Source organism: Arachis hypogaea, chromosome 3 (genome assembly GCF_003086295.3).
Source record: "Arachis hypogaea cultivar Tifrunner chromosome 3, arahy.Tifrunner.gnm2.J5K5, whole genome shotgun sequence".
NCBI classification, from domain to species: Eukaryota; Viridiplantae; Streptophyta; class Magnoliopsida; order Fabales; family Fabaceae; genus Arachis; species Arachis hypogaea.
Genome location: NC_092038.1, coordinates 22,828,618 through 22,845,185, shown reverse-complemented (window position 1 = coordinate 22,845,185; position 16,568 = coordinate 22,828,618). Strand labels below are relative to the sequence as shown.

The 16,568-nt window shown below is 33.6% G+C and overlaps 1 protein-coding gene across 7 annotated transcripts; it reads right to left on the bottom strand.

Moving 5' to 3' along the window:
* Positions 1-7,340: 7,340 nt before the first annotated feature.
* Positions 7,341-11,470, bottom strand: LOC112789865 (glucosidase 2 subunit beta). Of its 7 annotated transcripts, none has more exons than XM_072232581.1 (6): positions 11,163-11,470; positions 10,880-10,993; positions 10,113-10,208; positions 9,539-9,715; positions 9,314-9,456; positions 7,341-7,471 (listed from the first exon to the last, which is right to left on the bottom strand). In XM_072232581.1, the coding sequence occupies exons 1-5, from the start codon at positions 11,257-11,259 to the stop codon at positions 9,338-9,340; spliced, it is 603 nt and encodes a 200-aa protein (XP_072088682.1). In that variant the 5' UTR covers positions 11,260-11,470; the 3' UTR covers positions 7,341-7,471; positions 9,314-9,337. The 7 variants fall into 7 exon arrangements, with proteins under 7 accessions (XP_072088682.1, XP_025687744.1, XP_025687746.1 ...); XM_025831959.3 differs by lacking the exon at positions 7,341-7,471 and adding an exon at positions 7,546-8,437; XM_025831961.3 differs by lacking the exon at positions 7,341-7,471 and adding an exon at positions 7,546-8,350.
* Between the last annotated feature and the right edge of the window lie 5,098 nt (positions 11,471-16,568).

Below are 16,568 nucleotides of genomic sequence, written 5' to 3'. Positions count from 1 at the left end.
CCATGAACACTCCTATTCACAATTTAAAATATTATTAGCCAACATAAAATATAAAATCAGCCAATAAATAGTCACAATATCATTCACAATTTAAAATATTAACTGCTTTAATAATACCCAATTAAATGATTGTAAAAAATACATCTTCAGCTTTAATGTCTCACGCATTTTCTCTTTTGCATTTAAAATATAAACAGTATCATAAAAAAATCAGTATATTCAAATCAGGATCAAAACCTAAAAAAACAAATAACAAATCAAAACCAAAACCTTATCAAAACAAAAATAACAAATCAAAATGGATGTGCTTGGTACTTTTCACCTGATTCAGTTCTCTGTTCTCCTTTTACCCCTTTTGCTCCCTTCTTCACATCCCCTTCAAATCCACATTCTCTCTTAGAAGGAACTCCACTTATGTGATATTAAAACCTACATGGTTGTATAGAGATGTTTCTTCTCAATTAAGACAGAAAGACCCAACTCATATATTTGTTCCACGTAATGAGGAGTGGCAACTTATCAAAGAAATTTGGGGTAAGTTAAAAATGTTGCATTATGTGACTGATGATATTTTCATGTATAATTTTATATATTATTTAATTAAAAAAAATTCAATAATTCTAACTGAACTCTAAATAAGACTCTAAACTTTTCAACCAATAACTTAACCCGTTCAATATTTGATTAAATTTTTTCAAAACCTCAATGATATTGTGTTTAAAGGGAGAACAACATTATTTGAAATTTAATTAAAATAGTTAATCATATTGGCTGATTTTGTGTTAGTTCAAAAAAAATCTTACTTTTATTTAACTTTGATATTATGTCAGTATAACTGAGATTTTTAGGTTGCTAGTATAAAAATTCTTGTCAATCCCACCTAGCGGAATAAGATTTTGTTATTGTTGTTATTAGTATAAAAACTCTTAATATAATTTTCTTTGAGAATCAGGGTTCTGAGAATTGAAATAAATTGAGTTAACCGAAAATGATCACTAGATCAGAATAAAGACCAATTGTCTCTAAACCAATAAAAAACTAGTAAATCAATTGAACCAACCCAAGTTTTAGTTATTAACCAAGAAAACAATTAAAAGGTTAATAAACTACAAAGAAATAAAGAATTTATCGCTTAGCAGATACAGAACAAATGCTGGAAAGTGAAAAAACTGATGAACATAAACTCCATATTACCTCTTACCAATTCGTAATATGATACATTTCACATACATAACTACTTTTAAATTTTATATATACATATATAAAAAAAAAATATGAGTCATGCCATAAAACATAACAAGCATCATTATAGTAAGAAAAAAGAAAAAAAAAATCCGAGTTGTGCATCATTTGGTTCAGATTACAAAATTATTGTCATTAACATGAACAATAACGACACCATAATTCAATTAGCACACAGCTTCTACAAAATTTCTACTAGCTAATTCCAAATTAAGAAATAAACTGCACATTATCCACTATAAATAATTTACACAGCTATATGATAATATTTAAATCTCTTACAACACAATCGCATTTAGGGTTGTTTAAGACCCGTCCTGGCCTGGATTTTGGGCATATTTTGCCAAGTTCAAATTTGTTATTTTTACTCAGTATTCGTACTTTTGCTAGCCAGTCTGAAGTTGTATTTTATAATTAAAATATATATTTTATATTTCAATTAATTTATTCTATAAAATTTGTATATACTAATTTTATATCTGATAGATCCAATTTAATCCAATTTATTTCTAATCAATTTAGAGTCACATCAAAATAGACCTGATAAACTAATTGAACCCAGCCTACGTTAGTCAACTAGTATGCTTCCTCTTACTATTATCCCCATTGTGACTCAATTATTTCACAAAATTTCCATGTTCTAGATCAGCTCATGTTTTAGCATTTGCTTTCATCATATCCAGTGCCTCAAGTCCTTCTAAATATGTGCATTGCATCAATGCCGTTACGATGCAGTAACTCTCAAAATGAGGAACACATCCAGCCTCAATTACATGACTTAATGCCCGTTAGGACCAAGATTCACCCTCAAATCTGATCAACACAATGAAACGATAGTAAATAATTGAAACTCTCAAACACAAGATGATCTCCAAGATTCGTTTCAAGTTCTAGTATTATATGCACCACAACAGATGTTGCCGCTCCAACCAAGTAGACTGATAGGATCAGGAATCTAGCAGAATTAGGGGATTTTATTGATAAACTAGGGATTGTAAATCACAAACTTATTAGAGTACACTGTTATAACTATCAACGGTAGAAAACATTTTCCTCTCCTGAACTAACAAACTTAATAGAATTTTCTAACTAACTAAAAAACTAACTAACCCCAAGTATTTATAGGTAGCAGCTAGGCATAGCACTCCTGCTCCTAAACCTGCAAAAGTAGCTTAAAAGGACCAACAAACAGTCATCCAGCAACAATTAGGAATTAAGCAGAGAAAGCAATTGAAAATCACCCATCAACTTCTTACCTTCCTCTGTAAACCAAGCCAAACATGTTTCTATCATTACTCCCCCCTTAGGCAACCACCTTGTCCTCAAGGTGGAACTCCGCAAAGGAGTGTTGCAGTGCGGCAGCCTCTTCTTAACTATCTTCGCATGATGGAAGACCTTGCCAACGAACCAAGTACTCTTAAGGAGCCATCCCCAGCTGACCTTGATGCCAAAATACCCACGGGTTGCATAATTAACTCACCATCCTCGGCCATTACTGGTGGTAAAACCTGAGGTTGCTGTGATGTCGAGACAACCTTCTTCAATTTGCTCACGTGGAAGACCGGGCGGAGCTTGCATCTGTCCGCCAACGTCAATCGATATGCTACTGTTCCCACTCTCTCAAGTACTTCGAAAGGCCCATAAAAGCGAGGACTCGGCTTCTCATTCATCCTCCGAGCCAAGAAACGCATTCGGTAAGGTGGTAGCTTGAGGTACACCCAATCTCCTAACTCGAACCCCACCTCCCTTCACTTCTTATTTGCTGCTTGCTTCATTCTCTGCTGAGCTTGTGCCAAATGTTGCTTTAACTCAGCTAGAACCGCATCCCTTGTTGCTGTCAATGTAGCCACTTCCTCAACCTGCGACGGGTATGTTTCTCCCTGGAATAAAATCGGGCAAGGCACCCCATAAACGGCCTGAAATGGGGTAGTGCGAGATGAAGTGTTAAAGTTAAACCAATATTTTGCCCATGGCCACCACTCTAACCACCTCTTTGGATACCCACCCGCAAAGCATCGCAAGTAGGTCTCGAGGCACCTATTCACCACCTCCTCTACCCGTTCGTCTGTGGGTGAAACGTTGTCCTATACTTCAGCTTCATGCCCGCCACCTGAAATAATTCACACCAGAATCTGTTCATGAAAACTCTATATTGGTTGGAAACAATGGATTTCGGAAACCGATGATGCTTCACCACTTTCTTAATGAAAACTGCAACCACCTCCTTGCTTGAGAAAGGGTGTGATAATGGGATAAAATGGGCATATTTGCTCCGCTGGTTGACCACCATAAAAATGGTGTCCATGCCCTTCGAAAGCTGACCACGAAGTCGATCGTGATATGTTCCCATATTCTCCTCGGAATTGGCAAGGGTTGCATCAGTCCCACTGGCTTAAGCGCGGCGTACTTGCTTTGTTCGTAAGAGGAACAAGCTGCCACATAATCTTTACATGTCACTGCATCCCCTTCCAATAGACTGCTGCCACCAGCCTCTTGTACATTTGAAGATGCCCAGCTAATAAGGAGCGTATGTGAGCCGAATTTGTTGGCAACACTGCTCTTCCCTGATAGAACAACCTCCCCTTTCTTAAGGAGTAACCAAGAAAATCCTTAGATCCCTGCTGCAAGGCAACTACAACTATCTGCAGCTCCGGATCTTCTTTTATCTCCGCGTCCACACTTTCCTAAAGATTTACGTGCCCTACCAAAATAGCATTGGCTATCGTTTGCCGCGAAAGAGCATCTGCTACCTTATTTTCCAGCCCCGAACGATACTTGATGTCGAAATCCAAGCCTAACAACTTTGTTGTCCATTTGTGGTGAGCCGGATCCATCACCCGCTGCTCGGTGGAAAATTTCAGACTCCACTGGTCCATAAGTACCATGAAGTGACTTCACAACAAGTAATGGCGCCATTTAGACAGTAAGCACCACCGCCATTAATTTCCTGTCATAAGTTGATTTTGACGCATTCTTGGAAACAATGCTTGACTTAAAATTGCAATCGGGTGCCCCTGTTGAGACAGCATAGCCCCCCACCCTTCCCTCATGGCATTGGTCTATGACAAACTCTTCCTTAAAATCTGGACAGCCAATGTGGGAAGGGCTGCCATGTGGGATTTTCATTTTACAAAAGCTGCCATAGCCCTATCATTCCATTCAAAAGCATTCTTCTTGTTAAATCTGTCAATGGTCTAGCAATGATGCCATACCCTAGCACAAACTGCCGATAGTACTCAGTGAGGCCCAAAATCCCCAGCAAGGCACGCACATCCTTAGGGACTGGCCAAGCAAGCATGGCTGCAGTTTTGCTAGGGTTTGCAACCACCCCTTCAACTGAGACTATGTGGCCCAAAAAGTTCACCAAATTTAATGCGAAAGTACATTTCTTGGCATTTAACACAAGCGGATTGGTGATGAGGATGCGGAATACTCGCTGCAAGTGATCGGCAATTCGGCATGACTCTCAACATCTCAGTTGTAGATCAAGATGTCGTCAAAGAAGACTAACAAGAACTTCCATAACAGCGGCTTAAGGATGTTATTCATCAATGCTTGAAAAGAACTCGGCATGTTGGTTAGGCCAAATGGCATTACCAAGAACTCGTAGTGTCCCTCATGCATCCAGAAGGCAATTTTGTGAATATCCTCGTCACGCATCCTAATTTGGTAAGGCCAAATATTAGGGACAACAGCCCTTTCCTTTAAGAGAATAGCATGATCATGCGATCGATGCGGTGGTAACCTTGGCAGTGGGTGAAAGACTACCTCATGATCGTCCAACACTGTTTGTACCAACTGTGGCACACTTGACCGAGGCCGAATGTAAACCTAGCCCACCATAACACAACTTCGAGTCGCCTTTCAAGGTTAAAGCCTCCCCACCCTTGAATATCCCGATCCAAGAGTCCTTAAAATTTTCTCGAATGACCCCGAGCTTATTTAGTCATGCCAGCCAAAAAACAAACTCAGCCTCATTGATGGGAAAAATGTAGAAATCCTCTTTTTATGGACAGCCCCTGGAAGCTCAATGTGACCCCCTTGCAAATGCCCTATCCCTCCGAATATTGTAGGTCAGCCACCCTCACTCGGAACTTAGGTGTAGTATCTATGACCAGTCCTAATTCCGCTGCAATTTCTGGTGCTACAAAGTTATCCGAGGCACCACAATCAACAGCACTCTCACTCGACGTCCCTTCACATTGACCCACGCCTTGGATGCCTTATGGTGGCGATTGAAGCATAGAAGTTTGAGCTCCAATTGCGCTATTGCTTCTGAAACAGCCTCATGCTCTAACTAGTTCCCTTCCTCAGCCTCCAGTTCCATGACCAGCAGCTTGAATTCCTTGTTCTTGCACACATGCTCCGCTGAGTATGGTTCATCACTGGAAAAAACATTAGCTTTGTATTCATCATTACTAAGGTGTTAACTCCCCTTCGTTTCGCCAATTCTGCCACTTACTTCACACCCTTACTTGCTGGCCCTGTCATTGTTGCTGCGAGTGCCGGTTTGTTAGTTAAGAAGCTCTAAGTCATAGCCTTGCCCCCGCCATGGCCAGGAGTGTCCTACAATGCTGTGTTACGATTCTCCACTTTCTACGCCAGCTCCATCAGTTCATCCACTGTTTAGAACATGAATAACCTACATTCCTCACTCACTTCCAGCTTCAATCCATTCAAGAACAAGTCAATCAAGAATTCTGGACCAAGACCTCACAGCGGACGTGCGTACATCACAAATTGGTCAATGCAGTCCCGCACAGTGTTGGTTTATCGCAGCTTCAGCAGCAGTTGATAGGGGACGTGCGTACATCACAAATTGGTCAATGCAGTCCCGCACAGTGTTGGTTTATCGCAGCTTCAGCAGCAGTTGATAGGGACTCTGCAACATCTCAAGCTAGAAGTGACGCAATAATGCTACGCGAAGGGACTACAACTGCAACGTCGGCAAGGTTGCTTCTCACCACGTGAACGTGCGGCCTTCCATGGCAAACATCACCACCGCAAGCCACTCCCTTTTTGGCGCTGGTCTGAGCAAGAACTGCTCCATACGCTTGATCCAATTCATTGCGTCCTCACCGCAAAAAATCGGGAGTTCTTGTTTTCTCCATTGCATCAGCGCAGTTCTACACCAGTACAAGCCGCCAACAGCCTGGTGCGACGCTGGAGAACTCCGTTTGTGACAGATCGGAGCGTCCTGCTCCATGGAATCCACTCACGCATCGATCCTCTGCATCATCTCCTGCAACACGTGGCGCAGGTCTTCAAGTCGGTTAAATCGTGTTTCCATCACATCCAATCTCCTTTCCATTTTCTGCGATCGTGGTTGCACCATTCACCACTTCCAGGATCCATGGACTTCTGATAACAATTGATAGTATTAGGGATCTAGTAGAATTAGGGGATGTTATTGTTGAACTAGGGATTTCAAATTACAATCCCTTATTAGAGTACACTGTTGGAACTACCAACTGTGGAGAGAATTGTCCCTCTCCTGAACTAACAAACTTAACAGAATTTTCTAAGTAAAAACTAACTAACCCCTAGTATTTATAGGCGACAGCTAGGCCTAGCATTCTTGCTTTTGGTCTGCTAAACTAGCTTAAAAGGACCAACAAATAGCCATCCAGCAACAATTAGGAATTAAGCAGTGAAAAATCAGTCCATCAACTCCTTACCTTTCCTCCTATAAACTAAGCCAAACCTGTTTCTGTCATAGACAAAGAATGGGTTCAAAAATAGCAATGCAAACGGAACATACATACAGTCTTTTGAAGGATAACTATAGTAAGCAGCGGATGGGAGCTGTAAGGATAACAAAAAGGAGTAAAGACCCAATCTGACCCGTATCTATTTTTCCGAAAGACAATACGACCCTTTATCCAAACAAAGGAACACTTCAGCCCCCAAACATTATTATTGAGACAATATAAACCTTCTTTTAAAAAATTCATTAAATAATAACGAAAATTGATTTTATAGGGAGTTTTAACCGTCTCACATTCAAGTAAACTAGAAAACATGAAAAGAAAGAAAAATGGTATGAAGTTTGGCAAAATTTCAAGGGAATTAAAATGTTGGGACTTGGGAATTTCACACTTTCTTTCTGCTTTGGCATGGGCCATGGCTCAAAAAACATGTGAAGATGAAGAACTATATGCTACTCGGTTGATCCAATCACCATTATTGATCAACTATACAGTATTAGAGCACCTTAATAAGACACAACCTGCAGAGATTTGTCAAAAAAGACTTGAATATATAGGGATGAGAAATGAGATGAACAAACAAGTGCAAAAGATATCAGCCAATTATTGATAACATACCAGAAAATTGATCCTTTACATGGAAAATTGTATAATCACGAGGCATAGCCACACACCCAAAAGATAAAATAAGAGGATGAAATTATAAAATCTCGTAATGTTACAAAAACACATATACAACTTTAATCAAAATGGCTATGCTCTGAACATTGAAATAAAAGGGCAAAAAGACATTTCAGTGCATAAGCATCCTGCATTAAGCAAGGTCTAAGGAAGGAGCGTGCCTAGAGGTGTAATTTAGATAGCATAACCAAATAAATGCAACAGTGGTTGATTCCAATGTTTGAACCCGTGACTTTGCACGCGGAGACAATTCAACGTTCCACCAAGGTTCCCTTTCGCTTTGAACATTGAAATAAAAACAAATAAAAAATGGCAGCCTCGTGCACAAGTATCCCGCATTAATACAAGATCCAAAGAAGGACCGCACCCAAAGGGTATATAATATAGGCAGCCTAACCTATAACAATTAAAATCAATTAGTCACGCGATGGCAAGAGTGGGTTCTCTCCATCCTTGACATGCATGGAGTTGAAATTCTTGGTAGAATCCCAAACCAGATTATCGGTGGAGCCTAACAAGATAGAGGATTGAATTTCTTGAAATAAGACTTGTGCACCCATCATTCTTACTACATTGACTAATGAATTCTTCAATGTGCATTGTTCTTATGAGAGAACAAACAAATTTGAGACTTTGGCTGAATCCTTGTCATTGGCTATCTCCCATCAATATATGTTTCCTAGGATAAACTTCTCTTGCCTGGCATTCTTAGCAGTGTACTTCAACAGTAGCATTAGTATGTTATTAGTATGTTATTTCCATTAGTTTCATGTACCACTATTCTTAACATTGTTGTGAAAATATACCTGAAAAAATAAATAAAACACAATTTGAGTGTGCAAATTTGCACTACCCTTAGGATTATTGCACTGCAGTGGATATCGCGTAGAATATAACAAACTCCTCTAGTGTGACAAAGCCTTCAAGAACTAGTGAAGAGTTATCTAATACTCAATCCGAGGAAATAAGAAAATATGATTTGAAAAAAAGAAAAGAAAAGAAAAAAGAGAGATACAAAAATATGAAAAGAAGCCTATGTATGCATTAATCATCGTTTATAGGAGCAAAATATAATTATATAGCCAGTCCTTTTCTTTTCCTGTTTGAAAAACAACGTGAAGAGATCAAAGGAAGAGACGTAATGGCGGAAAATCTCATTGCTAAGTATCATGCATTTGTAGTATTTATTTTGTAATCTAAACATGGGATAAGTTTAGCTAACATAATGGATTTCCTTGGGCAAAATAGTAGACATTGCAGTTTTGTAACTAAATCTGATGGTATTGAAATTTAAAGCATCACCAAGGAGTCAAACAAATAGCAAACCAGAGGAAGATATTAAACACAAATACTAAAATATTAGTAAATTCCAAAAATAAATCTGCCCACATTTGAATTTTGAAATAAAATACTTAATTAAACAAAACCTTTTTAATCTATGCGAGGATGGCCTATCCTTTTTTGTACATCCTATCTTATTCTAATAACATTTTTCCGGGGACAAAAAAAGAAAACTCCTAATTATATAATAACATATCTCGTTATGTTAACTTTAATTCTGTGGAAAGTTCTTAACTAATACCTTGGTATTTGACATTTCATCAACTAACATCAGCATATGGGAAAAAAAAGCAAACAAAATTAAGTGATCGAAAATGAGGGAAATATTTAAAAAATATTACCACAGTTCAGTATCAGTTAAATAGCTAGATCTCCTTCAGTTCAATTGTACGCCTCCTTTTAGATCTGGAACGGCAACCAAAACGCCATAGAAATACGATAAAAGCAAGCAGAACCACTTGTAGAATAATTGCTAACCTCAAACCTATGCCATCAATATCAAGTTTCAATTCATATTCACCTATGAGTTTTAAAACACATGAGCACATTATTGGATACGATCTTACTCATAAGATTATGAACCAAGTCCTCATACTTCACTTCATCTTTGGTCACTTTTCCAGCAAAAGAGGCCTGCTGACTCAGTTTTGAATTGTAATTGCCAATTTCGGCATTCCCACCCATTACACAAGTGTTGAGGCACCGAATGTGTCCATCATATTCATCACTCCCATCACAACAATCTGCAGTAATATTGAATCAAACTTGGATATAAATTTGAAAGCCAAGCAAAACGGCTAAAAACATAGAGCCCACAAAAGGGTATAGAATTTGAAGATACTAATGACTTTATGACCTTAAAATCTTATAATTTAAGAAATAATGCAAAGAAGGCAATCAAAAGTTTATTTATTTGTTTAGGATTATCTGTTCCATCTCCAAATTGTATAGTTGAAAGTGAGGAGATTAAGAAAACATTTCAAACAATTCATTGTTAAAGGGAGACACTGGTTATCGAATTCCTCTCACTTGGCAAAATGCCAAAGACATGTGCGAAGCGATATAATAAATAGACTTGAAAGAGCAACTTAGAGAGATAAACATGAAAAAGAAATACACCGTCCAGAAGAAATTGCTTACCACAGAAAAGATCATTAACATGAGAAGAGAATATAAATTGTGGCTTGCTTCCCAGGTTTCTGCAATAAAATTTTCCAGCCGAGCAAGCTGAAGTTCCTGCAGTTAAATGCATAACAGCCTCCAAACAAGTTACAAATAAATGATTAGAAAAAAAGCACCTCATGAGTTTGGCATAGAGGTGCATCTGCTAGCATATCTCTATATGAGTATTCATAAATCAAACAGTAAGAAAATTGTGACACTAACAGCCAAAAGAAGTACATACATTGTATCCACATTTTGCAAAAGATCAAAGAGTAAATATTTTAGTGCAAACAAGGAATTCGTTGTCAAATTTTCCATATGTGTTCCAAATAATACAGGCCGTTTCCTTTCTTTTTTAAAAAGAAAAGTATACAATAGAAGTATATAATTTAAATCGACTATGCTACGTGTACATCAAAATCAGCCACCAAAATCAAGTATAAAATACATGTTGGAATACACATATACTATTAAACCATACATGTATTTATACACTAGCACCAAAATCAACCATAAAAATCAGCCATCGGTATAAAATAAATGGTAGAATACAAATACATATTGAAAATTAATTAAGCCACGCATGTATATATACACAAATACATTGGTGGCTGCTTTTAGTGGCTGATCGTTGATATACAAATAGCATTTTTTATTTTAAATTTATATATACATATCCTGCAACTAAGAAAGGCCAACAAATAAGGAATAACAGAAATCATAAATTTTATAATCTGCCACACCTGGTTCATCAGTGCCATCAGGGCAATCGCAGAAATTGTCATTGAGACGATCTTTGGAGAAGGATTTTGATCCATCCTTGCACTTGATTACCTCAGAGCTGTAATATTTCTCATCTACACCACCAAAAGAAAAAAGCAATTTAAGTCTCAAAAAAAAAAAAAAGAAAGAAATTTGCAAAGAACTCCAAAATGGGTCTTCAAACTTTGAGTTGGGTTGCACACCCAATTGAGAAAGTTTGAAACTTTAATGTGTTGGAAGCAAATTGCATGTCGGAGGCGGTACCTAGAGGGTGAACACCGAGGAGAGAAGGGTGGGAAAGAGAACATGCGGCAGAAGCTAGGAGGAGAAAACATCGGAGGAGGAAGAAATGCGATTCCATGTTGGTTACGTTGTAGTGTTTTGAGAATTGAGAGAGAAGAAATGAATGAAGCTCCACAGTTCCACTTCAGTCTAGCTTCAGTTGACTTGGACTTCCACTTCTATTTGGTTGGGTTGGATTAGGCCCCAATTCGCCTTTCCTTTCCTTTTTATTTTTGATCTATTTCTATAATCTATAATTCATTTTTTTTTTTTTTGCCATAATAATCCATAATTCTGTAATATAGTGCTATGGACATGGACTAAACAACCAAGTCACCAACTGCCAATAGACCTGGGTCAACTAATTGATCGATTGACTCGGACCCACTGATTGATGGCTTATCGACCGCCAAGAGACACGCAGAAAATGACCCTGTTGAACGACGCTGGTCGACTGACCCACTAAACCGTAACTAACTAACTGTTATCACTAACCGACCTTCAATGATCCTTTGGCCCAACACCTTATAACATTTTTGGAAAACTGATCTCCCTTAGCCCTATTGAGCTTTTTGTTGTAATCCACGGGGTCATGACCAAACTATGCGAGGTTGGCATTTATTGATAATGTAATATATTTTTTTATCTTTTAATTTGATAAATTTTTTCATTTTTATTACAAGAACATTAAATGTTATTAGATTTTTTATTTCATAATAAAATTAAACATTGACATACAGTGCATTTAAAAAAGTACATAATTCTATAATATTATTATGAGAAAAAATACTATAAATTTTAATGCAAATTTGACCCGAATATAATATAAAATATTATTTGGATTTATGTTTTAATTTAGATAAATAACTTAATTAAGTTTTTTTAAAAAAATTTAAATTTTTTTAAAATATAAAAATTTATATTAAAAACAGCTTATAAATAAATTATTTTTATTTGGGTAAACAACTTAGTTAAACTCTTTTTAATAAATAAAAATGATAAACAGTTTTTGAGAAAGAAAAAAGTTATATTTTTTATTTTTTCAAAAATTTTTAAATAATTTTTTAAAAATTTAAAATCATTTTTTTAAATTGTATCAAATAATATTAATATGACTTTTTATAATTTAAAAATAAAAAAAAACTTTTATCACTTTCTAAACGGACTCTTAATCTAACCAAAAAAAAAAAAACTTAATATGATACCTAAATATAAGTGATCATTGTTTAAAGGTTAATTTTTTATTATTAATGGGTAGGTGAACTTGGATTTAGAGATAAAATTAAATGAATTTTTTTGTTTAATATTTATAGATGCAATAGTTGCCAAACTAAACTCTATATATCTATATATATATAAAAAGAATTTTGAGCCTCTAAATTTTAAATTTTTATTTTAGAGGATAAAATGTAATTTTTAATTATTGAATATTTTTTTCTAATATTTTTTATCCCACTTATGAAATAAATAGTAAAAGATCATACTTTATCTTCTAAAATAAAATCCAAAATTTAGAGAATCCAAATTTATAAAAAAAAAACTACTTATATATTGGGTTGGATCAACTTATCTCAAAATCCTAGCCATCTAAAATGATTGAAAGTTAAAATAATTGATAATTGAATTTTCTATGCTTGTAAAAATATTCCTTTAATAATTATCAACAACAAAAATTTATAAATTTATAATAACAAAAAATAAAATTTTAATATCTTGTAAAATTAATCAGTCAAGCTACATATTTTCAAAACATAAAACTAAAGTTACTGGTTGAATTAAATTCCAATTATTGTTGAAGAGAGGCAACTGCCAGAATGGATGGATTTATCAGAAATTCCTACCATGTTTGAAAATCAACTTATTTAAAACTTAGCATTTTCAATAGTAGCATCAATAAGTAAATGATGACTTGCCTACTTTTGTGATTAATGGAAAATAATATAGTAACTTAGCAAGAAAATGCGAATAGTATAAGAAATTATTTTATTTGACGACAATATTTTTCAATTTTTATGTAAATACAAATTTAAAATATTATAATTAAGTATAAAAAAGGATCAATGCAGAAAAATATTTATTATTAGAAAATATAAGAAATTATTTTATTTGGCAACAATATTTTCAATTCTTATGTAGATTGAAATTTAAGATACTATATATAAATGCCAAATTAAAAAAAAGGATAAATTTAAACTTTTTAATTATTAATTAAATAATGGGGAGAGAGCTATTAAATATATAAAAGATAGAAATAATTGTAAACATCATTTCTGCATGTCATAGCCCATCAAGGTTCATTGGTTTGTACAAGAAAACCTGTAATAAGAAAAGAATCTAAATCCTTTATTGCCATTACATATCTGCCATCGATCACATAGGCCATCCTCCATGTTCTTGTTTTTCAACGATTGAATTGATTACCTATAATGTAATATTTGGATAGGAAAATAGTTATTTTTTTTCTATGATTTATAAAACACGAATAAATACTAAATTATTCTAAGTCACATGATAATAATATTAGAGATATAATTATTTAATTTATGTGTTTTTCTATCGATTCAAGTTCTTATATATAAAAAATAATTTTATAATATATTATTAGAATTTTTATGACAAAAACAATTTAGAATTTAATCTTTATTGAACCCCAAAAGTTTAAGTTAATAAAAAAAATACATAAATAATTATATCTCTCAGAAATAATATAGGATAAGTATTAGTACATTATCTTTAAAAAAAGTTAAGTTTTGTTTTTTTATATCCGATTTTAATTGATTCTTTTTTTAAATAATGTTTTTTACTTATCAAATCTATCTTTAACTCCAAATACTTATTATTATCCATTTCTCGTCATTTTTAACAAAATTATCACTGATATTAGATATTTTATATCATTTTTGAAATTTTTTTAGTAAAATTTTGGATATTCATCTTGTACGTAGTTTATTTAAATTTAATAAAAATTAAAATTAAATTTTAAATAAATTGTTGATATTGACTATTAAATAATTAATTTCTATTGAATATTTTAATTAAAAATTACATAAATAAAAGATATTGTACTTTACATATACTAGAGTATATATGATAATTAAAAATCAAGGAATTAATCATCAAGACTTACCTGTAATATAGTATGTTTGAGAGTGCTGCTGAAAGGGGATGACTACCTCCTGCCTCATCATATTATCCAAATCATGCAAATAATTTGAACAATATGCATTATAAATAGTAGTAGAAGAGTCCATAATCTCATTCTTGTTCTCATCATGATGAACATGATGATATTCCAATGAGTTGTTATTACCATTATTGTTATTATTAGTATTATTACTATCAACTTCTTCACCTTTGTGTTTCCCTTTATTCCCATTATTAGTATTATTATTATTATTATTATTGCATATAATCAAATCTTGTACGGATTTTAGTCCTTGATGATGAGATGATGGTAACGGCATTTGCAATAGTTGATGATGATGATTATTATTAGTATTAGTATTAGTATTAGTATTTTGGCCCCTAAATATCTTAAGTTCATTGAACACTTTCTTATACTCATTGTAAACTTTTGTGTACTCTCCATAAGGACCATGAATAGGGTCTCTTTGCCTACAACATGCTTCCCAAATTAATGAGTCAACAACTCTTCTTCGGTCTTCTTCCTTTGCACTCTTCACTAACTTAGTTATGTTGCTAACACCAAAAACTTTGTGCACTGCATGGAACTCACGGCTTCTATTTGCTGGAAAATAAGGGGCTAATATGCAATTATTCTCACTGCATTTCTTCCTTTGATGTTTGCATGCCGCACATGCTGGATGCATTCCGTTGTTATTTCTTTGCATCCTTCGTCATAATAATAATTAAGCCCATTTTAATTAATTAACTCAATAGATAATTAATATAACATTAAAAGGAACTCTTAATTGAATTTAAAAGTAGTAGTATTCTAAATAAATTAAATTCAAAAGGCCATCCACGGTATAGGAATGCATATTTGATTTTAATGGAAATTAAGTTTAATAATATATGGTGGGGTGCTATAAAAATATTTAATTATTTTATTAAAAAATATGTAAAAAAAATTGTATAAAGAGTAATGATTAGAAAATTTTAATTCATTTTTCTAATATTTAAATGAGTAAAAATTAAAATAAATATTATTATTTTAAAATATTAAAAGTTAATAAAAAATTCAAATTTTTTATCTAAAAATTATAAATATATCAAAACATTTTTTTACGAATAATGATTAAACGTTTTAATTAAATTCATTATCTTAATTATTTTCTTAATATTTACTTTGATTATTGATGAGCCCTAGTCAAATGTTTCTACCAAAACAAAACAAAATGAAATGGGAGAGAGAGAAGGAGAGAGAGTAGGATATACTTTTGAGAAAAAATACAATTGGGAAATATATGTAACACTCTTATTTAGCTTTATCATTATTTTATAATTAATTAAGAAGAAGAGATAAAGGAAAAGGAGTAATGTTGTATTACATCTAGATATGTCCATAATATGTAGTATTAATGAATTTACAAAATAATAAAGGAGTTGTGTTATTTTCACACCATCACATCAATCGTCGTGGTTTCCTGAATTTCTTTTCATAGCATATATGCACCCTTGTGAAATATCACATAAATATATCATAATTCCATAAGTTAATCCCTATAAAATTTCTCTATCCTTTAATTTTATAAGATCAAAAACGCTAATATATAACTTAAAATTAGAAGGGAAGTCAAGATACAAACCTTCGGTAATTGTTATGCATGGTCTTCAGGCAAATGAAAAGCAATATATGTATAAATATATACCTAGTTCTTTATAGAAATAACTATTTGTGTTGGAAGGGCATAGAAAGAAGATCAAGGTTATTCATGTTTCTTGGAAGTGATAAATTATTTAAATAGCACACATAGGAAGAATGAGATTTCTCAATTTATAGAGGAAAGTTAAATCCACTTTCTTCGGAGATATCCATGCAGTTTTGCATTCAGAACATAGCAACAATATATCAACTACTATACCCATAAAACATGGAACAACCAATAATCAGCACTACTTGGTTTGTCTTCATTTCCTCTTGGTTTATTTCTTTATTTATTTTTCTCTTTCTATCTTTTTCTCCTTTTAAAAATTTGTCTTGATTATATATATAAATATATAAATTAAAAGCTATTTTTGTATATATTTATTATAATTATTAAAAAAATTATGATCTCACACAGGTTAGTTTTTTTATTTTATTTTTTTTTATTTTTTGAAATAGATCAGACCCATTATTAGTATAAGAGTATAAGTTGTTGACTTAATAATATACTTCTAGAATTGTAGTGGTTGAATATTATTTTATTATGATAAAAGTCATGC

Excerpts from the sequence above, each read along its gene's own strand:
- LOC112789865 (XM_072232581.1), bottom strand. The coding sequence starts at position 11,259 with ATGGAATCGCATTTCTTCCTCCTCCGATGTTTTCTCCTCCTAGCTTCT. Across the intron at positions 9,716-10,112 it reads TGTTAATGATCTTTTCTGTG|ATTGTTGTGATGGGAGTGAT; the intron begins GTAAGCAATTTC and ends ATATTACTGCAG. Across the intron at positions 9,457-9,538 it reads CTTGGTTCATAATCTTATGA|GTTTGAGGTTAGCAATTATT; the intron begins GTAAGATCGTAT and ends TTGATGGCATAG.